The 24,428-nt window shown below is 43.1% G+C and overlaps 2 protein-coding genes across 5 annotated transcripts in view; both read left to right on the top strand.

Annotated features, from left to right (window-relative positions):
• lamb2l (laminin, beta 2-like) overlaps positions 1-4,969 on the top strand; it is a 57,546-nt gene extending 52,577 nt beyond the window's left edge. For all 3 annotated transcript variants that reach the window (XM_040013749.1, XM_040013751.1, XM_040013750.1), the window contains 8 exons: positions 42-289; positions 1,353-1,568; positions 1,646-1,790; positions 1,884-2,091; positions 2,666-2,807; positions 3,164-3,340; positions 3,453-3,618; positions 4,360-4,969. In XM_040013749.1, the coding sequence (XP_039869683.1) occupies positions 42-289; positions 1,353-1,568; positions 1,646-1,790; positions 1,884-2,091; positions 2,666-2,807; positions 3,164-3,340; positions 3,453-3,618; positions 4,360-4,499 (1,442 nt within the window). In that variant the 3' untranslated portion in view covers positions 4,500-4,969. The remainder of the gene's footprint in view (positions 1-41; positions 290-1,352; positions 1,569-1,645; positions 1,791-1,883; positions 2,092-2,665; positions 2,808-3,163; positions 3,341-3,452; positions 3,619-4,359) is intronic.
• A 2,225-nt stretch (positions 4,970-7,194) lies between these two features.
• The window catches only part of lamb2 (laminin, beta 2 (laminin S)), a 53,228-nt gene continuing 35,994 nt past the window's right edge, over positions 7,195-24,428 (top strand). Inside the window, exons 1-2 of one of the 2 annotated variants that reach the window (XM_040013753.1) lie at positions 7,195-7,526; positions 7,900-7,966. In XM_040013753.1, coding sequence (XP_039869687.1) covers positions 7,936-7,966 — 31 coding nt within the window. In that variant the 5' untranslated portion in view covers positions 7,195-7,526; positions 7,900-7,935. The remainder of the gene's footprint in view (positions 7,527-7,899; positions 7,967-24,428) is intronic. The other variant, XM_040013752.1, reaches the window with a different exon arrangement.

The raw sequence follows: 24,428 nt of genomic DNA, 5'->3' as shown, positions 1-24,428 counted from the left end.
TTTATACGTTGCTTTTAAAAAGCTGCTGGTGTCTCTCACAGATCAGTTTGAGAAAGTGAAGCAGTACTATCAGGAATCGCTGCAGGCTGAGATGAAATGCAACGCTTCAGTGTTTGGTCCTATGAGTCCTGTGGAAGAGTCAAATAAGACCAGAGCGCGCACAGAAGACCTGCTGGATGAAATTGAAAACAGCATTAACCGTAATGTGGCTGCTCACAACAAGTCACTCAGCGACCTACAAAAACAAGCTCACGACCTCCATAAACAGGTCAATCAGCTGAGCGACCAGGTAAGCCATGTGTTATAATATAAAAATGTATGTTGGGTTAGGGTTATGTATGTACCCTAACCATGACCTCAACTAGATTAGACAACATTCATTGAAAGAGAATGGCAAGTGGAATAAGCGTAGATCTAAGCCTCAGAATTTGGAGTAGGGAAGGCCTCAGTGAGGAGTACTTTCAGGAGACTGTATAAGGTGACAATTCTGAACTCCAGATACGTTTTCTCTAATTAAAAGAATCCATGCCAGAAAAAGAAACTTGTTCTGTCATTCTGAGGTAGAAAAACTGACAAAGTGAAAATGAGATTAAAACTTAGGCATTAGGCATCTAATATTGTAAATTCATAAAAAGTGGAGTTTTCTTAATAATATCAACATGTTCTACCTGTTAAAAAAAAGAGAAGTTTACTCAAAAAAAAGGAAAAAACCTCACTGATGTGTTTTTAAACATGCAACATGCCAAGTTTGTTTATGAACATTGTGAAACATCTGCAAAAAACAGTGTTGGAATTTTATGCTGGCAGTGACATCTAGTGGAAAAGCCAAATCAGCTCATGATTGAAGGATTAAGTAGAAATTGAAAATGGTTTTCCATCACTGATTGGTGAGTATGTTTTAATTGTGACAGTCCCTGATGTGCAAACGTAGCAGCAGTGGGGTTTTTTTTTTTCAGAGCCTTAAAAAGATTATTTAAAATACATGGCATTTTGTCATGTATCGTATTTTTACAAATTAGATCGCACACACACATTATGATGTCACTGCATTTCTTTGCTGATGGTAGTCTGCAAATTAAGGTATTTATTTGCAGGCTTTTAAGAAAATTAAGATATTTCCAGTGAGTCTGAGAATGCTGACACACGTCTGTTGTCTCCACTGACAACTATAGAGTGAAGCTCTATACTTGCACTGTATTTTTGTTTGTTTATTAACAGTATTTTGCAGTAGGGAAATTAAAATATTTGGTTTTTATATTTTTATATTGATAACAAAACTGCATTTAAGTCTTGCTGTCCAGCGTTGAAGTCTTATCCCACTAACTCAGTCAGTGCATGGTGCCATCTTTAAGGTGTGTGGCGGTCACAGCAATAACAGCGTCAATGGCAGTTGCCCAGACAGTCGGTGTGGTGGCGCCGGCTGCCATGACAATCAGGGAAACCGTGTATGTGGAGGAGTGGGATGCAGCGGGACTGTGGGCACATCTGTAGCTGCGCTGAATGACACCAGGAACGTTACAGACAGTCTGAACACTGCCAGTAAGGAGCTGCAGAAAGTCTCCAAAAAGGTGCTCACAGTATCCGCAGTTTAGCCTCATATGAGTGAAATATTTCTTTGATCTGACTCTTGATTTCTTGTGTCCAGCTCCAGGACATAGCTGCTATGACACAAAAACTGAAGAACCAGACGATAAACACGCTGGAAAAAGCCAACAAGTTGAGCAAGGAGCTTAAAGAAAGCAATAAGAACCTGACAGAGTTCATTGAGAAAATTAAAAACTTTCTCACTGGTATGTGGATGATATTGCTTCAGTGTCTTAATGTAACTTGATGCTTCCTGCATTTGCACTCCTTTTGTCCCTGTCCTCTCTTGTACTGCCCAGAGGAGGGAGCCGACCCAGAGAGCATAGAGAAAGTGGCTCAGGAGGTCTTGTCGATCACACTGCCACTGAACAGGACCGTTCTGGACAAAATGATCGCGCAGATAAAGGAAAGTCTTTCCAACATCAGCAATATTGAGGGGATTGTCAGTCAAACCACACTGCACACCACTAAAGTCAAGGAGCTTCTTGACGCAGCTAAAGAGGCCAAGTGAGTTATCATTTTTGTTTTGTTTTGAAATTAAGGACCACATTTCCCATAAGCCAGCTTGCTGAAAGTTAAACTGTGACTGCATATAAAAGATGAATGTTGCCTTCAGCAGAAGGCAGTTAAGATTCCCGCTGGACCACAAGAAACAGACTGTTGTAGGGGGCTGCACCAATAAGCTGAAGGCTGCTCAGTATTTCAAATTGATTAATTTGATCTCTTTATATGCTTATTGGTGCCCCCCTCTACAACAGCCCTCTAAAACTCTCCTGCTCCTGCCACCCCTGCTCCAAGGCTATGTTTGTTACACCTGCATTCTGTGGCTACACTATTATCATCCATACCCTACAACATGAATTTTGGTTTCTGATATTGTCTTTCTTGTTGTTATTAAAGTTCAAATAGGATATCCACACATCTATCCTTTTTCTTTGGGTTCAGCTGGCACCAGGCAAACCATGGCATTAATAGGCTGTGTATAATTAAGTCTTATTAAATGCACTGAACATGCATTTATTAAGCAGAGCTGTAGGAAAAAGGTTTTCTCTCTGACTAATTTTTTGGTGCTATTGTGCAGGAGACGAGCAGAGGAAGTGAAAGACATGACCAATATTACCAAGGAGGCGTTAAAAGCGTCTGGAAAGGCCATAGAGAAAGCACAGGCTGCCCTGAAAGAAGCCCACAACAACCTGAACAGCACCAGAAACGCTACTGCTGAGGTACAGAATCTTGGAACATGTAAATTTACAGGTTTCACATATTTTCTGTAATCTACCTCCCCAATGAGCACTTTTGTTCATTTCACTTCAGTTTTATTTATATAGCCCAAAATCACAAAAACAGTTGCATTAAGGTGCTTTTATATGGTAAGGTAAAAATACAATAATAGAGGGAAAACCTCATCAGACGTCTTCTTATGATGAAGCATGTGGTGACAGTGGGAAGGAAAAACTCCCTTTTAACGGTAAAGCTCCAGTAGAACAAATGACTGGTTGGGGTGAGCGGTGGGGTACAGGAAAAAAGGCACAATGTGGTTCCCATAACTCTTTCCTTCTTCATGTCTCATTTTTTCCAGGTGGAGGGAAAGCTGGTGAGCCTAGACGCCAAGCAGATGGATGTCATGATGCGTTTAATTAACCTCTCCAAGGAGGTGGAAGCTCTGAAGAACAAGACGGAGCAGAACAGACAGATGGCAATCGAGGCTAAAGCACTGGCCGACAATGCCACTGACCTAACATCTTCACTGGAGCAGGTGAGGCTGTTGGTGGAGTTTGGACCAAACTTATTGAATAAATAAATATATATATATATATATATATATATATATATAAAATCTTGAATAAAATGATTGCATCATCTGCCAGAGCCTCAACAACACAGAGAAACAGTATCGTGAGCTGCAGATGAAGATCGAGTCTCTTGGTGGGGTGTCTGGAGGTCTGAAGGACATCAACCAGAGGGTCAAAGATCTCAAAGAGGATGCAGAGAAATGGCTCAAGAATGCCACCAGTGGGATAAGAGAACTGGACGGTAAGTTCATATGGCTGCTCTCAGTGTTGACTGTGTTCTTCAGGTGAGCTACATACAGCACATTGTGACCGTAGTGCGCGACTTGACCAGAAATTGCCTGTAAAGAAGTCTCCAGTGTTAAACTACCACCGTTTAAATAATGTGCCATTGTTCATAGTGTACAAAAGACTGACTAGATGGCACAGTCATGTAATACAGCTCCTGCCTTATGCTAAAACCAGGATAACTTGCAGCTGTTACTGCAGCAAGATTCATAACATAACACATGATGTCACAGATGAGGATGAGATGAGTAGAGTTACACTGTTAATATTCATAAAATATTCCGAGGTAAAGATCAGTTCCTTTCACAGGATCCGTGGATGTGCTGTAACAGGCACTAAATGACTAAAAGTAAGTGATAGAAACGAAACAATATCATTATATGTGGGCGGGATAGAAATGCAGAGAAACATTAAAAACATCAAAGCAGAGCATTCACAGTTCAAATCAGTAAAAATCAAGTGAGTGTTTCTGCCTTGGAACTAGTTTTAAGTCCTATATTAATTTAGGATAGAGCTATTACTGATATGTTTACTGTGTATTGTAGGGTTTAACAATCGCATCTGAAGATTTGGCATAGATTTTTGGCTCTAAACAAACAACTAAGAACTTCGTAGTAGGACGTGGCTGTAGATCAACCTTTCAGCCTTTTGTGCATGCTTGTTACTTTAACTTTTCTCTTGCTCCCTGTGATTGCAGAACTTGAGGAAAAGTTCAAAAACAATGAGAGGCGGATGGAGAAGCAGCGCTTGGAGTTGGACAAGCTGAAAGACAACGCAACTAGTGTGCGGGACGAGATCCGGCATCGAGTGCAGAACTACAACACCTGTGTGCGATGATGCCTCCTGCGTGTCATCAGCTGCTGTAGTAGAGGAGAGTTAGAACTGCTGTTGTGACTGGAAAACAGAAAATTTGTCACCAATGAAAATAAAACGCTGCTCTGGAGGTTCCTCCATTCTTTCACTGGTATTTCAAGTTTTACACATTACCTGCAAGTGTTATGTCACAGAAATGCCTTCAACTGTCCATGTACTGTTTGAGTCCTCAATATCACTCCTGCCCTTGGTGGTGTTCATGTATTTAAGCTATTACAATAGGCAGATAACCTGTGAAGAGCATTTATTTCACTCTATAGCCAATAATAACGGATAATAATGGAATTGATTTACTGTATGCGGAAAGACTATATCAGAGTATGTTATCAGTTACCTATACCAAAAGTGCTTTCAAGATGTTGAGTGTTTGTGTTGTTTGACCACATTAGTATGGGGTGTACACACTGACATTCCTATTAAAATTTTTGAAAGTACTTTTTGTGCTTTTTCTTTAATTATAATGTACAAATATTCATATAAACATATACTGTGAGGTGATATGATGAAGACAAAGTCAATCTGACACTTTATATAAATGCATCATATTTGTGTGAGACTGTATGCAATATTTACATTGCTTAAGAAGGTATGTTGCTTCAGTGTATTGCTACACAGGGGAACCTTATACACAGTTAAGTGTATAAGTTCAATCCCATATTTGTCTCTCTTTGCCCACAGCCTTCATCTCTTCTCAATTTACCACCTCTGCAAAAACACAGCTTCTACACTCACTCAAAGTTACACCTAATAGATCTCACCCATCATTAATGCCGTTAGTTAATAATGATAGTCACTTTGCCAGCCTATTGAATCCCTGGCTCAAGTTACAGAAAGTCATTTACCACTCCAATTTTTAAACATTTTCTCTTTACAGTAAAAAAAAATAAAATTCAAAGTGTTAAACAAGTGGCTGGTGATGGGCCGACACTAGCAAGCTGCCCCCTGAATCTACATCTTGCCAGGCCTATGGAGCATTTTAGCAGCTTTTAGCTGAAGGTTTTGTTTTACAACTTGACTGTTTTTGTTCTGTCTCGTTGTTCATATGCATGTTGTTTTCAGCTGAGGATTCGGCATTTTTCCAGTTCTAAAAACCAAACTGTATGCTGCTGTTTCCCTATCAAGCATCCCAGTTCTGCTCTTGACTAGCTGGTGAACATTTTGTGGCAAAAGAGCCAGAGATTTTTTCTTGGGAGTTGGGGGAGAGCAAAAATGTAGCTCAAAGAGAATGTTGACAACTGTTGCATTTGTCAAGTTGCCAGAAACTGCAACTCAAAGTCAATGGTGAAGCTGATCTAATTGAACTACACACCCTCTGATATATCCATACACACAGCACCATTTTATTGGCTAATTGTAACTATGTTGCTGGGTGGTATCTTCCAAGTCATTAGATGATGGGTGTGCAAAATGATATGAAAACCTCTGTGTGAGAGTGCAGCATGCAAAAGACAAACAAACAAAAACCAAAAACAATGCTAACACATGGTGAACTTTCACCAAATACTGGCTCTTATTTCATTTAAGTGTCAGGGATCTGTTCTCAGTATGAAAGGCCTATTCTCTCTTGGTTGTGGCATTGGATCCTGGTCTCTAACAAAGAGGGGCTGTCCTGCAGCAGCTCAGGGAATGTGCAATATGACAGAGGTTTATAGCAGGCTTTGTTCTGGACGACGATCTGCCAGCAGTGAAACACTGGCGCACATCAGAAACAGTTATAACTACGTATTACTCCCATGTGAAATTATCCACATGTGCAATGCAGTGGATTACATGAAGTCAACAGCTTTAGTTCATATAAGATTGAGTCACTGCACCAAACTTAATTTCTATGATATTTCTTATCCCCGGACATAACTATTAGTCACGCCGTGCGGTCCACCTGCGTGGCTGGGCTGGTGCTTTCAAGCATAGAATCTGTGATAATGATCACGGCTCCTCATTGGATTAAACCAAAGGGAATCCAATCCGTCCTGCAGGGAGCGCGCATTCCTGCTCACGGGGACAGAAAGGGGGCTCGTCGGAAAACATGCAGCGGGTTACTGGAGGGAAACTTGACACAGGAATTACTTTGAATTCACTTTGCTTTAGCAGGGTTTTTTTTTTCACACTCCATTATTTCCTACATAGGACCATGTTGATAAAGTGAAGTATATAATCAAGAAGCTTTTGTGCCGTCCTGGTATGTTAACAAACTGTTTAAAAAAAGCAGGTAAAGCAGCCAAATAAACTAAAAAATAAATATAACATAAAAATAAAACAGACATGACAGTGAACTCAAAAAGAAAGTATTGTGCTATGAATCCAGTACCAACACCTGGACTCACCTGTAGAACCTCCTACTCTGAGGACAGTAACATTTCTGGCAGGGGTAACTTCTTTGGCACAACACCATAACTTTCCTTGTATGTTTATTTACTTAAGCACTGCGGCCTAGTCATATTTCACATAGGAATCATTTTAAAGGTTACTGTATACATTACGTATAATCTGCTGGAAGTTAACCTATTGTAATATAGTGGGGGGAGCAGATTGGTGGAAGATACTGTAAATGGATTTGCATGGACTCATGACTAAACACCTGAATAGACAGCTCTGGATGATGACGTGTTAATAATAATAATAATAATAATAATAATAATAATAATATGTTTTGTGAAGACGTTTCACCTCTCCTCTTTCACTGGTGAAACGTCTTCACAAAACATAAAGAAGTCCAATTGTTATCTTTCTAAACTAATCGAAAACTCCTTTAAAGAAAGGCAACTGAGTGTGCTTCATCTGCCCACTGAAGGAATCGAACTCGCGATCCAAGGATTCGGCTCATTTGCGTGCGCATTAAGAAACTCCGCTCCAGTTAGTCCGGCCCAGGGTTTCCCGGGCAGAGAAGCAGGAGCAGAAGAACTGCTCAGCTCCGCTTCTGTCCGGGAACTCCGCAACAAGTGGACGAAGAGGGGCAGCAGAGAAGGAAACGTTGGAAACGCGACACAAACGGTGAGAAGGTTTAAGATAATGCTTATGATCAGTTCATTTCTGAAATAAGAGACAATCAGTTATACTTAGCTCGCTGGATAGTTGAAAGCAGTTTATACTTTTTTCTCCTTTAGTGAAACGGTTTACAGAGAACAGAGTGGCAAACGGTGATTTAAATAGTAGAAACAGAGAGTGGATGAAAAAAGTCTGTGAAGGAGTCCTGGTTGTCCTCTGCACTTCAATTGTTGGTCGTCAATTGAAAAAAAAAAAATCAAAGCTTCAATTTTTCCCACATTTTTAACTTTTCCCAACGCTCAATTTGCATCCAGTAACACAAAACCCGCCTTTAGTTGTTACTGTGTATGTCTAATGATGAGTGTGTTGCGTGTGGCAGGTTGCTGCGGCCCAGCGGGTGGATGCGCGCTCAGAGATGCGAGCCTCGGTTGCGGTGCTCCTCTGCGGTAAGTAACCTGCGCACCCTTTGAAGTCACTCCGTGTTTTCTGCTCCATAACAAACCCTCAGAAGCGATTCACTGAACGGATATGGCGGCTATCGAGCGACTTCAGGTCACTGGTCCTGCTTTGATTAGTCTGTGGAAGATGTGTAGCTTTGTTAATCCTGTAAATGCTGAGTTCAAAGACGCGCAAGACCTGAAGGGAATACAACATAATAATAGCAGTGAAGTGAGATGGTCGGGGTCATACTCCCTTGATGCCTGCACTTGGTTCATAGAGTCCCTGTCAGTGAGAATGCGCTGTGATCAGCACAGTTTTCACTTGTCATGATGGAAAACAGGGAAGAAGACTGCTTTGCAAACTCATTTACAGCAAGCAAAAAAAGTCAAGAGTCAAGAACATTTCTTTCAAAGTGGCTTACACTCTAAAAAGATTTCTCTAAGCCTCGATGGTTGGAGTCAGGAACTATACCAAGGCACTATCAGAAACAGTAGTCTGGATGTGAGGCTCAAGGGATTGCCTTTTACATTTCCCTGTGCAGAGATAAGATAGCTGGTGTTTCTTTTTTAAGGGCCCCTGGTGCCTTCAGGGCCTCAGGGGTCGTCTGTCTGCGTCTCTGTCTTTCTCTGGGTGGTGTTACCGTGTTTTACGGTCCTCCTAAAATGGCCCAGTTGAATCCGCAAATAGAGACACCCACTGCACACATCTAGCGCCTACATACTTTCTGGATGTTAATGGTAAACACACAGGTTTATAGAATGTGGCTCACTCACCCATGCGCACACCTTCACACTCCAATGAGTGTATCGGGAGCTACTCAGGGTTAAGTATCTCGCCAAAGTATCCACGGGCAAGATGCAGGCTGGGGCAGCCAGGGATCAATTGGTAGATAATGTGGTCTGTATCATTTCTAAGTAATCTTCTAGGTGAATGTGTGAGTGTGTGTGTGTCCAGTATTGAACGTGTGCAGCGATGAAGCTAAGAATTGAATACAAAGACATATCTGATTTAAATCTCTTTTCACTGCATCCTTCATTTGTTTAACACAACTTACGCGTACATGTGGGCTCCACTCCAAGCTGAGAGGTTGTGAGCTACACCTCTATTTCACTGCCTGATAACCGTCAGTAAATGCATTTGAATGCGTTGCTCCTTGCAGCTAGAAGCCAGCGTGCTTATTGCTGCAGTTAAAGTCTATGAGCGCCTGCTGTCAGGCCTCACTGATCAAATCTGCAGCTCTTTGTGATGGCTGACAGAGCTTAGTGGGAGGTTTCAGGACTGAAGTTCTGTCAGTGTTGCTGGCCTTAATGACTCAGAGTCACATCAGAATAAACTTTGCAGGACAGTTTTTTTCTTTCTAAATCTGTCTGAATTTAATATACCCGTGCCCTTTGGTGCCTGTAATGGTTTACCCAGAGCTGCTTTTGTACACATTTTTACACAGCTGGACAATAAAGCACCGCATAATCCCATCACGTTCATATACTACTAACCAGCCAGCCCCAGTCCTTCTTGTCTTGCGTTTTTCCTGCCGGATGGCTCACTTACCAGCTTGCTGTGGTGTCGGTCCTCAGAATCATCACTCATGTGCTTCCCTGGAGAGAATCTTGTTGTGGCGGACAGATGTCGGCAGTTGGCCACAGTAGTAGTTCTATTCAAGAGATCCACTGATGAGCAGAACAAGTTCTGCTTTTGGCAGCCGCACCACAAGAACATGGAACAACCACGCTTGTGGTTCATGGACAGGAGAAACAATTACAGCAAGCAATAAACCTTTTACTCTGCACACAGCAGGCCTGTGTGTGTGTTGTTTAAGGGTATCAGTAGAAAATGTAACCACGCAGGTAAAGTGTAGGTCAGAGTTGATTCTCAGTTTTCCCATTCAGTAAGTCAAGAAGGAAAAAGGGATAAAGTGGGCTATAAATATGATTCCTCAAAAATTCCTGGCAAAATGAAAACAGTTTTTAGGAGAGTCAGGATATGAGAAGACTGAGAGATGGAAATGACATGGAGCAAGGTTCAGTTCAGTCCAGCCATGGACTGTGGGCTTAACCCTGCAGGGGATAGAAGCCATGTACTCGTGTTTTATCTTTAAGCAATTAACAGCACTCAAATCCAAATGTAATGATGGAGTTCTGTCAATTAAACCTGATCAAGTCACAGCCAGCGCACAGCTCATGAACCAGATTAACAAGAGCTTTCAACACGTCAATTACCAACAATTAAAAGTAAAATACATCTTTGCTTCTGGTCTAATCTTCAACGCTATATACTTTCAGGAGTTTGATTAAAGGTGACTTTTTCAGGAGCTCACAGGCTTCAGCTTAAGTTTACTAAATGGCTTGGACAGAAGGAACGATTAATGTGGTGAACTCTGATTTGACAAATGACTCCTGAGGATCATTTTCAGACAGAGGAAGCTAACCCACTGCCAAACATAAAGAAGAATTAAAGATAAATAGACTGACCAAGTATATCAGTAGGCATAGGACCTATTGTGTGTCATTTATGGCGCCATTATATCATCCTTGGACTCTAATAGTGTAGCTTTGCATTCACAGTTCAAAATAATCTTTATGGTCAAAATCACAGTGTTAGCAGCTGGAATAAGTAGAGAGAGGTGGGAAGTGTTTGACCTGATAAACCTCCCGCGCTGTCATTACTAACATGGGGAGGTGTCCATTCAGATGTCTCTGAGGATGAGCTGTGAGGTCAAGGGTCAATTCCAAACCCACAGGTCAAAGGAGGGGTTAATTGGCGTGTGTCATTATGTGTGTGCGACAAAAGCGAGAAAGGACTCAGGCTGATCACAGGAACAAAGGAGTCAGCCATCCCTTCACTCTTCTTTTCTTTTCACATGCTAGTTTCTTTTCTTCACGACTCCAGTTAGAAGTAGGAGCTACAGCGAGACGGCCATATGTGTTGGTGAAGCGCAGATAACCTCTGGCAAAAAGGCTAGTTACCTTTAGACGCCTACCTTTAGCCTGTCTGTGATTCCTTAGTATTTGAAACCATTTAAAGTGCAGTTGAAGGAGGCACCAACTCATCATTACTCTGTAGGAACGAAAGGAAAGAGCTGGGAATAAGAAAGAAAAGAAAGAAAAGAAACCTGAACATAAAAAAGGGATCTGGATTGCCTCATTGCACAAAGTAAATCCTCTGTAATACACCTTTCTTGCAGGTTTATGTGTGTAGGAATTTGGCTTTTTTGAACTTCTGATACCCTCCTCGTGTGTGTGTGTGTGTGTGGGCAGGTGAGAGCTGGTTAGGCAGTGGGAACGAAAGAGTGTGTTCCCAAAGCCTTTGTAAGCGACAGCCTCCGGAAATGTGCAGATGCCAGAACAATGGTGCACTAAAGCCTGCTAACCACCAGTACTAGAAACAGAGAGAGGGGGGGGGAGACAGAGCCTGATTAAATAGAAGGGGGGTGGGGGGTACAATCAGGATAGAATCAGGACAATGAGAAAGAAGAGGGAGAGAAAGACTTTAGACACAGGGGTGGAGGGAGAGAGTAAACCTGTTTGTATAAAAGGACCATGAGTTGGGTTTCCTGGGCAGGAGCTTTTCTGGATGAAAAGGGGAGGTGCAGATAAACTAAAGGAAGGAGGACTTGAGGATGGGGGAGGTGATGGAGAGGAACAGGAAATGGTGCTGGCCTCATTAAAAACAATGAAGTGGCTGGTGAAGTTATGAACCTGAGTGGAGCTGCTGTGAGTCTCAAGGAGAACAAATGCGCAGCTGTAAAGAAGCGTGACCTGTGACCTGTCGTATGAAGACACACGATTGCAGACACATAGCTTTAGTTAGCCACTGTAAATGTTAATGACATAACACACTTTGAAAAAATCACAATGATCAGTATTATTCACAGAAACATGTGAGACTAGGGAAAGCACGGTGTAGTTTAAAGTGGGCCTATTCTGCTCATCATGTTTTAGCTCCTCCCTGTTTTAGAGGTTAAGGACACTCTCACTTTAGGCCAGCTGTTTTCTGATTGGTTTCCCTTTGTAAGAGCAGCAGGTGGGTGGGGCTTCTGTGCTCATAGCTAGCAAGGATTCCTTGAGATGAGACTAATCCCATAAAGATCAAAGAAGGGAATAAACATGTTAAAGAGTTATGAAGCCTGAGCCTTTGGTTAACATGGATTAATTGTTCACACAATCTTTGTTCATGCTTAGTATGAGCATCATCCATTGGAACAGAATATACATCCAAAGGAAGTAAGGACGATTTGTGATGTGAGCGTGCAATCAAAAGTATGAAAGGAAAGCAGTTTTTATGCTAGATTAACAAATTATTTTCAGCAAATGTTATGAATGATGTTATGAATGAATACTTTTTATTCAATAAGATGTGGCTCCAATATCCACAAGAAGTAGAAATATGAATGTCCTTTTCCTTTCCAAAAACTGTGGCTGCACTGTCTTTATGTTTGTCAGATGCCAGGAGCTTTTATTGCTACGGGCCACAGGCTAAGTCCAATAACAGGATTAATGGAGTTCTGTAGCATAGCTTGTTAAAAAAGCACTCTCAGACGCGACCACACCTGATAGCAGACAAGCAGCAATTAGAATGTGACGCTGCAGTGTGGGAGGGTTGAAGGAAGGAGATGGAAGGGAGGAAGGACAGAAGGAAAAGGGGGATGAAGTCGAGACAAAGAGAAGAAGAAGGGAAGAAGGGAAGGATGGATTTGGTGTGCTTAGTATTTTCTTGAGATATTTGAAATTTTACTTGAGTTGCAGTGGAAGAAGTCACAGTGTGTGGTGCTTTCATCTTGGAGGCCTGTAATTACACACACACACACACATGCACGTGCGCATACACACACACCCCCACATGTAACCATGTACATATATAATGTTTCTTCTAACCTTGGGCATATGTTCCAAGTCACTGAATGAACAGTCCATGATTTACTGCTGAAATCAGATATGTATACTCCACAATATGATGCATTAAAAATGTACTTCATTGAATATTATACTGCCCCCAAGGATTTTGGAGGCTTGTTTTTTATAAGTCATAGTTACAGGCTATTACACACTAATGAAAACATGGATGTAATGACTACATTACATTTTTGCAAGTGGATCTATATCTTGCTCTTTTCAGGCAAGCATACAAGCTCCTACAGTGTGGCCTTATGGTCTTAGGTCATTGTGTTTGCCCCACCATGTTACAAATACTGCACCCATTTTCTATCTCCATATTTCCCCACACCTCTCTTTCTACTCATAAAACTTACAATGGCTGTTGCTTCAATGCAGGAAAAAAAAGAAACCTTCTTTTGTGGCTGCTGCAGATTGTGGTACATAGAACAGCCTGCTGTCTGTACTGAGTCAGACCCCATTAGTCCTCTTTTTGGGAGTGTTTTTTCTTCTTCAGGTAAACGTCATTGTTTCACCTTGTGAATCCAGTAGGTCCCACACTGCAGTGGAAAGAGAAAGGCCGGAGGAGCTTATAAGGGGAATTTCCTGTAAGTGTACCACACCTGCCCTGAGCTCCTGCAGTGAAAAAAGGGTGAATATAAATGCAAAAAGACCCAGTTTGAGATACAGAAAACAATTCTTGGTTACCTTTGCTCCTCTCTCAAGGGACTAATGGGGTCATTGTCAGTTCAGACCTGGTATTACAAAATGACTTCATGAAAGCAGTATTCCCCAGTGTATTTTAAATTGTGCTCAGAGGATCTGACCTAAGCCTCAAGCCACACAAAGGTTACCCTCCTCTCTTTTACACATGTGGCAATTTCAGCATTTATCAAGCCGACACAGTGCAATTATGTTATTAAAGTCACTTAGAGTCACATACAGGAATGTGAGCACAAGAACAGAACACACTAAATGCTAATTTCAAGTCCCATGTGATGCTTTCAGTTTTCCCTCTAAGTGGAGCCAGATTTTCTTCATCAGGCACTCTGATTAGCACGTCCAGCAAACAAGTATGGAGTCTGCTCGGTGCTCTGGGTCAGCTGCTGAGCACCAAGGCAAATACACAGCACCGTAATCACTAAAGAGACCCACAGGAGTGCAGTCTCTTTGGTTAAATGACCGAAGGAAAAGCTGCACCCAGCATCTGGTGGCCACGTGTGCCTCGTATTTGGTGGATTTATTGACCTTTAGACAACATGGCAGGGGGAGTGTGGCTGGTAGATCATTTTTAGGTTACAGCAAACATCTCACACAATCCTGAAAAATCTGACCTGCAGTGTTTCCATAACTCCCTCTGATCACATAAAGCTTACACTTTGTAGGTGTTATGTGATGGGACTCTACTATTTTGCCAGTTTTGCAGTGGGGACTTTAACATCAGCAGCATTTAAAGATACCGTAATCGCACAGCATAGATATATATCCACTCAAAGTTAGGTCTTGACTCCTTCTATCCATCTCAGCTGCAACAGGGTGAAAGATGGGGTGCACCCTGGACAGGCCACCAGTTTGTAGGCCTGTTTGACCAGTTTAATCTCCATAAGATGGAGATTATGCTGGATAAACTCACGAATATATGAATTATTCATGCAATCTAACATTTGATTGTGTTGATGTAGCTGACTAATGTATGTGAATTTCCCATTTGCTCATTCCCTGATGAAAAAACAAAATGCATCAAAATCATGCACTCTGTTTCACGTTGATGCTTCTTTGGATGTAAGTACTCAGTAACAACAGACATGTGGGAATGACGGCTTGTGGGGTGGGCACTAAATGCACTTAGCATGTTTCCCGTACCGCTAAGATAAAAACAGACATTGTTCTAGCTCCTCACTCCCCTGCCCACCTGTTACTCGCAGTGTCTTGTTCCATATTTTCTCTCCGGTGCGGAGCAGCTCAGACATCTCCAGGACGGGACAGGAATGTGAGCATATCCTCTATTCCAACCAGCTGCTTCTCAGTGCCATGCCTGGTTAATGTAACAGTCAGTAACAGTAATGGGCAGCGCCTGGCCTTGCTCACTGAAACTCTTGTGTTTTAGATATCAATGCAGGTGGTCAGTAATAAACAGTTGGGAAAGACTCAGAGGAGACGCCGGAGTTTTTATTATAGAAATGATTTGAAATACAAACTTTAATTGGTTTAAGACTTCATGTGTAAATGAAGTGAAATGTGTAAATAATGGCTTGTGTGTCTGTGGTAACTCCAGTTACTGCAGTTTTGAATTATGGTGTGCATCTGTAAGATGTCTCAGAGAAAGCGTACTAGAGCCCTCCATGTTAGCCTTGTTGATTATGACATTTTTCCCAAGATCCATGGCCCTGCTCTTAGGGTCTGCTTTTGTAATAATAATTTTGAGATAATAAAGAAATAATTTTGCTCTTATTCAGTAAAACTTTTGTCTCAGCCACTGATTTATTAGATTTTACAAGAATTTTGACAGATGTCAAGATTGTCGTGGGCCCTACGGTTAGCCTTGAATCTCTAACAAGAAAGTAAGAAATACAGACACAGTATCGTCTCTGCTCTGGACATCATTTACTTAAATGATGGGTTACATCAAGGTTAGCAACTATTTTTAGGAAGGAGGCCTTTTTCAGTAATGAACAAGGTGAGCGGGAGGTCAGAGTGGTGAATCCACCGCTCTGACCTCCCGGTGCAGTAGACATTAAGGGAGGAGAGAGATGGGAGGTGAGCTGTGAGGTGAGGAGGAGGAAGACCAGCTGGTTGTTTGGCTGTGGGAGTTAACCGTCCATCAGCTAAGTGCCGAGCAAAGAGAGGACGGAGACGCATGGAAGGGGAATGTAAACTAATTAGCTAGGAGGAGTTAAAAATAAAAGCAGTTGACTTCTCTTTGCTGGGCCCTTAAAGCAGCTATGCCATGGTGACTGCTAAACATATCTGTGGTGCCTTCTAGTCCCACACTGTCTTAGGTCATGCAGCTCTTAAATTATGCTAATCCTGTCTGTTCACTTCCCCGGGTGAGCTAATATTGGATCTGACCCTTCCATCATTTTATTAATGTTGGATGCATGTATTGTCTGTGTTCTCCCAGCAAATACATGTGTCCTTACGTGCTTTCTCTCCAGTCCAATTTTTGACTGTTTGCCTTGGTTTCCTGCAGAGTTTACACTGGTTCATGTGACAGCAAACTGTGTCTTGCCAGACCGTGCTTCTGGAATGTACCACGCTGATGTCACATCCCACTCACACACACAGAGCTAGAGGTTTTCATTAGTTTGTGGATTAGATGGGTACAGCTGAGTGACAAATTTAAGGAAATTAAAGAGGCAAACTGAAAGAAGGAAAACCATTTTACAGCTTTGTGCAAACAAAGTGTAGCTGATTTATTCCTGTAGTGAGCTGCAGGCTTCTAGTTGGAGGTGATATCAGTACTTGACATATTAGCCCACTACCATTCAGATTTATCACAGCTGTTGCAGTGCAGTTTCATCTCTGCACAGATTATGCATGCTGACTTTGAAAAACTAACAATATATTAACAATATATTAATCTTAGGCTAGCTAATATACAGGCAGTGCAGAATTATTAGGCAAGTTGTATTTCTGAGGAATAATTTTATTATTGAACAACAACCATGTTCTCAATGAACCCAAAAAACTCATTAATATCAAATATCAAAGCATTAATATCACAAGATGGCGCGGCCACGTCCAGACGCCTTCCTGACCGCTCCGCTCCGACTATCCACTTTTCTTGTTTTTTACCTATTTTTTGCTCTGGTTTACATCCCAAAATCCTCTAGTCTTATAGTATACGACAGCGGATCACTTGTAAACATCGGTGCCAAGGTTGCACATCTAATCTTGGACACTTGGACACTGGTGGTGGTCAGAGGGCCCGGTGGCGCCAGTGTCCGGCAGCCTCGCCTCTGTCAGTGCGCCCCAGGGCAGCTGTGGCTACAATGTAGCTTGCCATCGCCAGTGTGTGAATGTGTGTGTGAATGGGTGAATGACTGAATGTAGTGTGAAGCGCTTTGGGGTCCTTAGGGACTAGAAAAGCGCTATACAAATGCAGGCCATTTACCATTTATTTACCATTTTACTTTTAAACCTGACCCTTCCTGGCCGCCAGAGATTCTACGCGGCGCGGAGAACAACAAAGGACGGGCCGCTCATCCGAGGCACAGAACAAAGAAGCGCCGGGGAAAACGCGCTGGTATTAGGAACAGACTGAGACAGCAGGCGCATCGCGCACCACTGCCCAGTATCCTACTGGCCAATGTACAATCCATGGAGAACAAGCTCGATGACCTAAGAGCAAGGGTCACCTTCCAACGTGACATGAGGGACTGCAACATTCTGTGCTTCACGGAGACATGGCTGACCCCCACCGTGCCGGACCAGGCCGTAACTCCGTCAGATTCATTCTTTGTGCTCCGCGCGGACAGAACGGCAGAGTCGAACAAAACCAAAGGTGGGGGAGTGTGTTTCATGATAAACAGAAAGTGGTGTGATGCCAGGAGCATTTCTACTCTCTCCAGCGGCTGCTCGCCACATCTGGAGTTCCTGAGCATTAAGTGCCGCCCTTTCTATCTGCCCCGTGAGTTCACCTCAGTCATCGCCACGGCGGTCTACCTCCCACCCCAAGCGGACACAGGTATGGCTTTGTCCGAATTACATGATGTGCTGAGCTCGCTTCAAAACAAGGACCCGGGCGCAGCCCTCATTGTAGCAGGAGACTTTAACAAAGCGAACCTCAGACAAGTCATGCCAAACTTTTACCAGCATGTCTCGTGTCCAACGAGAGGGGATCGGATTTTGGATCACTGCTACACGCCATACAAGCAGGGCTACAAAGCTGTCTCACACCCGGCTTTTGGGAAGTCTGACCACAACGCCATCTTCCTCATTCCCCAGTATAAACAAAGCATACGGAGGGAAGACGTGACCAAGAGGGAGGTAAAATGGTGGACTGCCCAATCAGAAGCTACGCTACAGGACGCACTCAACGACATAGACTGGGACATGTTCAGAGCATGCGCAGTCGACATCAACGAGTTTACGGAAGTAGCAGTATGCTTCGTCAATATGCTAGCGGAGGAGATTATCCCCACTGCGAGAGTCACCACATTCCCAAACCAGAAACCGTGGATGGACAGATCGATCCGCACTGCAGTAAACGCCAGGACCGCCTCCTACAACGCGGGTCTCGCCACTGGCGATATGAGCGCCTACAAAGCGGCCTCATACGGCGTGCGGTGCGCGGTGAGAGATGCCAAACGCAGGTACCGGGAACGTGTGGAGTCCCGCTTCCACCAGGGCGACACACGGAGTATGTGGCACGGACTACGCACCATTACGGACTACAAAGCCAGGGACACTGCGCCGATCAACGCCGACTCTGCATTCACCAACGAGCTGAATCAGTTCTACGCCCGTTTCGAGGTTAGCCAGGCGGCTAATGCTATCTACCGCCTGACTACCGAGGACAGTGACGTCATCAGCGAGAGCCCGGTGACCAGCATCGCGGAGCATGACGTCCGAGCGGCACTGAGGAGAGTGAACACAAGGAAAGCGGCGGGGCCAGACGGCATCACCGGCCGTCTGCTGCGCTGCTGTACTGACCAGCTAGCAGGTGTGTTCACTTACATCTTCAACGAGTCCCTGGCGAAGTCTGTGGTCCCCACATGCTTCAAAAGATCCACCATCATCCCTGTGCCCAAGAACAGCAAACCCTCATCCCTGAACGATTACCGGCCAGTTGCACTGACCTCGGTAGTAATGAAGGTGTTTGAGAGGCTGCTGAAGAACATCATCTCCTCCTCCATCCCAGACACCACAGATCCGCTGCAGTTCGCCTACAGATCCAACAGATCCACAGAGGATGCCATCGCCCACGTCCTACACACCACTCTCAGCCACGTGGACAAGAAACAGGGTAACTATGTGAGAATGCTGTTTGTTGATTACAGTTCAGCGTTTAACACAATAGTGCCCTGCAGACTGTTCACAAAGCTGAGGGATCTGGGACTTAACAGCCGTCTGTGTGAGTGGGTGTTGGACTTCCTCACTGGCAGAACTCAGGTGGTGAGGGTGGGCAGGTGCTTCTCCAACAGCATCACCATCAACACAGGAGCACCTCAGGGATGTGTCCTCTCGCCACTGCTCTACTCCCTCTACACTTCAGACTGTGTGGCCACCCATGGCTCCAACACCATTGTGAAGTTTGCTGACGACACAGTGGTGTTGGGTGCCATCTCCAACAACGATGAGGCGGCCTACATGGATGAAGTGAAGAATCTGGCATCGTGGTGCCAGGACAACCACCTCCAGCTGAACGTCAGCAAGACCAAGGAGCTGGTGGTGGACTTCAGAAGGGGTCAGCACAGAGACTACAAGCCCATCATCATCAATGGAGCTCCAGTGGAGAGGGTGCAGTCCTTCAAGTATCTTGGTGTCCACATCTCCTCAGACCTGACATGGGCTGCCCACATTCAGGTCCAGACCAAAAAGGCTAGGCAGCGCCTGTATCACCTACAACAACTGAGGAAGTTCAGGGTCTCTCCAAAGATCCTCAGGATTTTCTATACAGGCGCTGTGGAGAGCATCCTCACACAGAACATGACATCGTGGTTTGGGAACAGCTGTGTGAAGGACCAAAAAGCTCTCCAGAGAGTGATCCGTACAGCAGAACGCTGCTGCAGGATTGCTCTCCCCCCGCTTCAGGACACCTACACCAGGAGATGCCGGACTAGAGCAGCGCAGATACTGAAGGACCCGTCCCATCCTGGCAACAAACTGTTCCAACTTCTGCAATCTGGTAGAAGGTTCCGCATCTTCCGGGCAAGGACAGAGAGACTCAAGAGGAGCTTCTATCCCCAAGCCATCCGTGCCCTAAACACACACACCCGCCCTCTCACATCATCTATAATTGACTGAGTCAGGACTCTTCCAGACACTAAACCAAGGCACAATGTACATTTCAATTCCTTTAATTTTAAATATGTTTATATTGTCTATCCTGTAAAATAGTCAGATGTCTATTCATATTAATGTACAGAATTCACCTGCTTGCTGCTACTACTGCACATTCACCCAGTGTATATACTATATGTCTGTATATATATATATATAATGTTCTTCCTCTACACCCCCCCAATTTTTGCACATGTCGAGGAGCGTGTCAGGCTACATTTCACTGTGTGTTATACTTGTATAACTATGCATGTGACAAATAAAGAACCTTGAACCTTGAACCTTGAGCTGAATGTTTTTGGAAGTAGTTTTTAGTTTGTTTTTAGTTTTAGCTATTTTAGGGGGATATCTGTGTGTGCAGGTGACTATTACTGTGCATAATTATTAGGCAACTTAACAAAAAACAAATATATACCCATTTCAATTATTTATTTTTACCAGTGAAACCAATATAACATCTCCACATTCACAAATATACATTTCTGACATTCAAAAACAAAACAAAAACAAATCAGCGACCAATATAGCCACCTTTCTTTGCAAGGACACTCAAAAGCCTGCCATCCATGGATTCTGTCAGTGTTTTGATCTGTTCACCATCAACATTGCGTGCAGCAGCAACCACAGCCTCCCAGACACTGTTCAGAGAGGTGTACTGTTTTCCCTCCTTGTAAATCTCACATTTGATGATGGACCACAGGTTCTCAATGGGGTTCAGATCAGGTGAACAAGGTGGCCATGTCATTAGTTTTTCTTCTTTTATACCCTTTCTTGTCAGCCACGCTGTGGAGTACTTGGACGCGTGTGATGGAGCATTGTCCTGCATAGAAATCATGTTTTTCTTGAAGGATACAGACTTCTTCCTGTACCACTGCTTGAAGAAGGTGTCTTCCAGAAACTGGCAGTAGGACTGGGAGTTGAGCTTGACTCCATCCTCAACCCGAAAAGGCCCCACAAGCTCATCTTTGATGATACCAGCCCAAACCAGTACTCCACCTCCACCTTGCTGCTGTCTGAGTCGGACTGGAGCTCTCTGCCCTTTACCAATCCAGCCACGGGCCCATCCATCTGGCCCATCAAGACTCACTCTCATTTCATCAGTCCATAAAACCTTAGAAAAATCAGTCTTGAGATATTTCTTGGCCCAGTCTTGACGTTTCAGCTTGTGTGTCTTGTTCAGTGGTTGTCGTCTTTCAGCCTTTCTTACCTTGGCCATGTCTCTGAGTATTGCACACCTTGTGCTTTTGGGCACTCCAGTGATGTTGCAGCTCTGAAATATGGCCAAACTGGTGGCAAGTGGCATCTTGGCAGCTGCACGCTTGACTTTTCTCAGTTCATGGGCAGTTATTTTGCGCCTTGGTTTTTCCACACACTTCTTGCGACCCTGTTGACTATTTTGAATGAAACGCTTGATTGTTCGATGATCACGCTTCAGAAGCTTTGCAATTTTGAGACTGCTGCATCCCTCTGCAAGATATCTCACTATTTTTGACTTTTCTGAGCCTGTCAAGTCCTTCTTTTGACCCATTTTGCCAAAGGAAAGGACGTTGCCTAATAATTATGCACACCTGATATAGGGTGTTGATGTCATTACACCTCATTACAGAGATGCACATCACCTAATATGCTTAATTGGTAGTACGCTTTCGAGCCTATACAGCTTGGAGTAAGACAACATGCATGAAGAGGATGATGTGGACAAAATACTCATTTGCCTAATAATTCTGCACTCCCTGTAGTTTGTACTGAGTGAAAAGTATCGTTCGAACAGACTGTTCTCCTTCACTTTCTCAGTTTGCTTTGTGTGTTTGTTAGGCGAAGGTGTGTAGTATAAAACCAGACACAATGTCATAAAAAGTACTGAAGGTTGCAGATTCTGTCCACGAACTTTTACATTTTTAATTGTTCTTTTTTTCCCACGTGCCAATTTTTACAATGAGAATGTTTCACTGGTAGAAATCTTCTGTAATCTGTCACCAGTCTCTAGGCAGCGAAGAGTTACAGTAAAGTATGTAAATGCTTAGAGCAAAGGAGGTCATCTCATGCTGACAACTGAGAAACATTTCTAAAGAGTTTTGTGAAATAGTGCCGCTTTAATTTGGTATATGGTCTGCTTATAGAGAATGGTCAGAATTTGAGTGCAATCAGTGGCAAGGATGAAAGGAATAAACAGGGTTCGTACGGGTGCTTGAAAATGCTTGAATTTTAATATTGTTCTTTCAAGTGTTTGAATTTTGGATGCGGTGCTTAAAACTGCTTGAAATTGTAACTGTATTTATTCACAAATAACTATCTGATTGAATACTTTTCTTATCAGATAGGGAAATAAAATGAGCCGCAAAGTCTAAAAGCTAAATTTCTCCACCTGGGCTGCCTTGCTGGCAACCTTATCCTTTTAGTATTGTTGTGTGGTGCGTTTTTCTTTGTTTTAGCAAAAGGGTAACAAAGGCATTTAAATCAACCTAGGATGATTTGTTTTAATTTTCACGTGTTGTTACTGAGGTGATGTGAAGTGAAACGTGCATCCTTGTTTTTTGGGAATGTGCTGGAAAAGCTACAAAATTCACCTTGATAGTGCTTGAATTTGACCCTGAAAAAGGTGTATGAACCCTTAATAAAAGCAGACTTCACTTGGAGGAGGTGTGTGTGTGTGTGTGTGTGTGTGTGTGTGTGTGTATCGGGGGTGGTGAATTCATTTCTGAAAGCTCCGCAGAGTTTAATCTGTATCACTGCCTCTGACAGTCAGAGACTTTCCTTATGTGGAAGACCTTTCGCCTGAGAGCCAAATTTAACCATCCAAGGGCATGAATGTAATGATTTCATGTCATGTTTTTAACTCGAGCTGAGAATAGGTTAACAGCTGTTGGCAGTAGTACACAACATGGAAGGCAAAAGCAGTTTTTACGGTCTGATGTCAAGATTATTAGAGAACAAATATAAATAAATAAGAATGTGCTATGCGGCTGCAAGATGATGTACAAGCTACATTCAGTATGGTTTTACTAGGGTGTTACAAAAGCCTGGTTGAACAGCACTGTTTTGCAGCCTTTGTGACACACACACGCACACACACTGCACATACCAGTAGCAGTGCCCGAGCCTCCCCTTTTTTCTTTCAGCTGTCACCCCACGTTTCACTTTGCATTCCTTTAATGACAGTATATCAGAAACATTGAGGAGAAGAAGGAAGGAAGCAGCTGATGCACTGGATTGTCCTTGTGACATGGGCCTTGACATCCCCTCACTTCCATCAGTCATCAAAATAATTATCAGTGCTGCAGTTTTTATTATGTTCTTGAAAAACTGATTAAATGATTAAAGGTAGTTTCCTTGAACCTAATACTGCTCCCTCTTGTTTTTAGTGCATGTTTGTGATCAAAAGTTCAAAGGTAAAAGCAAAGATATGCAATGTAAATAGATTTAAAACAAAAGTAGATCATCCGATAAGCCAGAATGAGCAAATGGCATTTTGTTGGTTGGTAAACTATGAGGGTTATAGGGTCACGGTCCAAGTCCAACAATGTTAGGTCCACTTTTAAAGAGACATTCAGTAATGCCAGCTAACAGCAGCTAACAGTGACACAGACATTAGTGCTTACCCACAGAAAATGTCAGGATATCCTCAACAATTCAGCTCAGTACTGCTGTCATTAGACAGAAGAAGAGTATTGGCATCTGCGGTAAATGGGGGAACAGTCTAGACAGTCTAGAAAAGTCAGCCATTGCTGTTTTTTTCTGCATTATCCTTGGATTATGTACTTGGAATTGTAAGGGGTAAGAAAACAGAATACAGACTGCAATTTAGTGACATCTAGTGGTAAGATTTTATACACTGGACCTTTAAAATCTGTCTGATCACTGTTGTCCTCTTCTTCTTTTGGCAGCCCCCTTTAGGGGTTGCAACAGAGGTTCATTCATTGGAAAAAATATGTATTCCCTGGTCAGTTGGCGATTGTGGAAAGCTGCTTGCTGTTGCTAGGAAAAATTGTTTGCAGTAAAACACATGGTGCTGCACAGACAACCTCCTTTGCATTTGCTTTGGTTGTTGGCAGATTTCTGAAGTCATCAGTAGTTTCTATGGAGGATGCTGAGTTGTTTGCAAACAGTTGCCAACCATGTGCTAAGCAGTTGTGAAACTGTGAAGCTAAAGTTAAAAAAGGATCCCCGCTCTCTTCAAAGTTTTGAAATGCGTTAGTTTCAGAATGAAAGTTACAGCTTTAACTTAGAGGGTGAATAGTCCCTGCTTCTGCTTTGCATTGTACTTTTTTAAGCTTCATTACTGCTAAGTGCTTAGTTAGTGAGTGTTTTGAGACAAGTTGGTGTCTTCCAATTGCATGGAGGTTTATGGTGCAGCACCGTCTTTGTGACCAATCTGTTCATTATCCTACATGTCTTGTTTTTACAAGTGGTGATGTCATCCTGGGAGCACAGCGTAAAGCCGGTGAATTTTTCACAGAGAGATAAAAGACATCCAGAAACCTAGTGATTACACGACACATTAGATGTCTGTTTTACTCCTCCACCCTCTCCTCTCCACCTCTGATACATGTACACATGAACACCTTTGAGAGTGTGTCAGTAGTTTCCCAAATAG

This window comes from Simochromis diagramma, unplaced genomic scaffold (genome assembly GCF_900408965.1).
Source record: "Simochromis diagramma unplaced genomic scaffold, fSimDia1.1 OVJJ01000705.1, whole genome shotgun sequence".
Classification (NCBI taxonomy): Eukaryota; Metazoa; Chordata; class Actinopteri; order Cichliformes; family Cichlidae; genus Simochromis; species Simochromis diagramma.
Note: the sequence above shows the minus strand (reverse complement) of the source record. Positions and strands in the feature narration are given on the sequence as shown.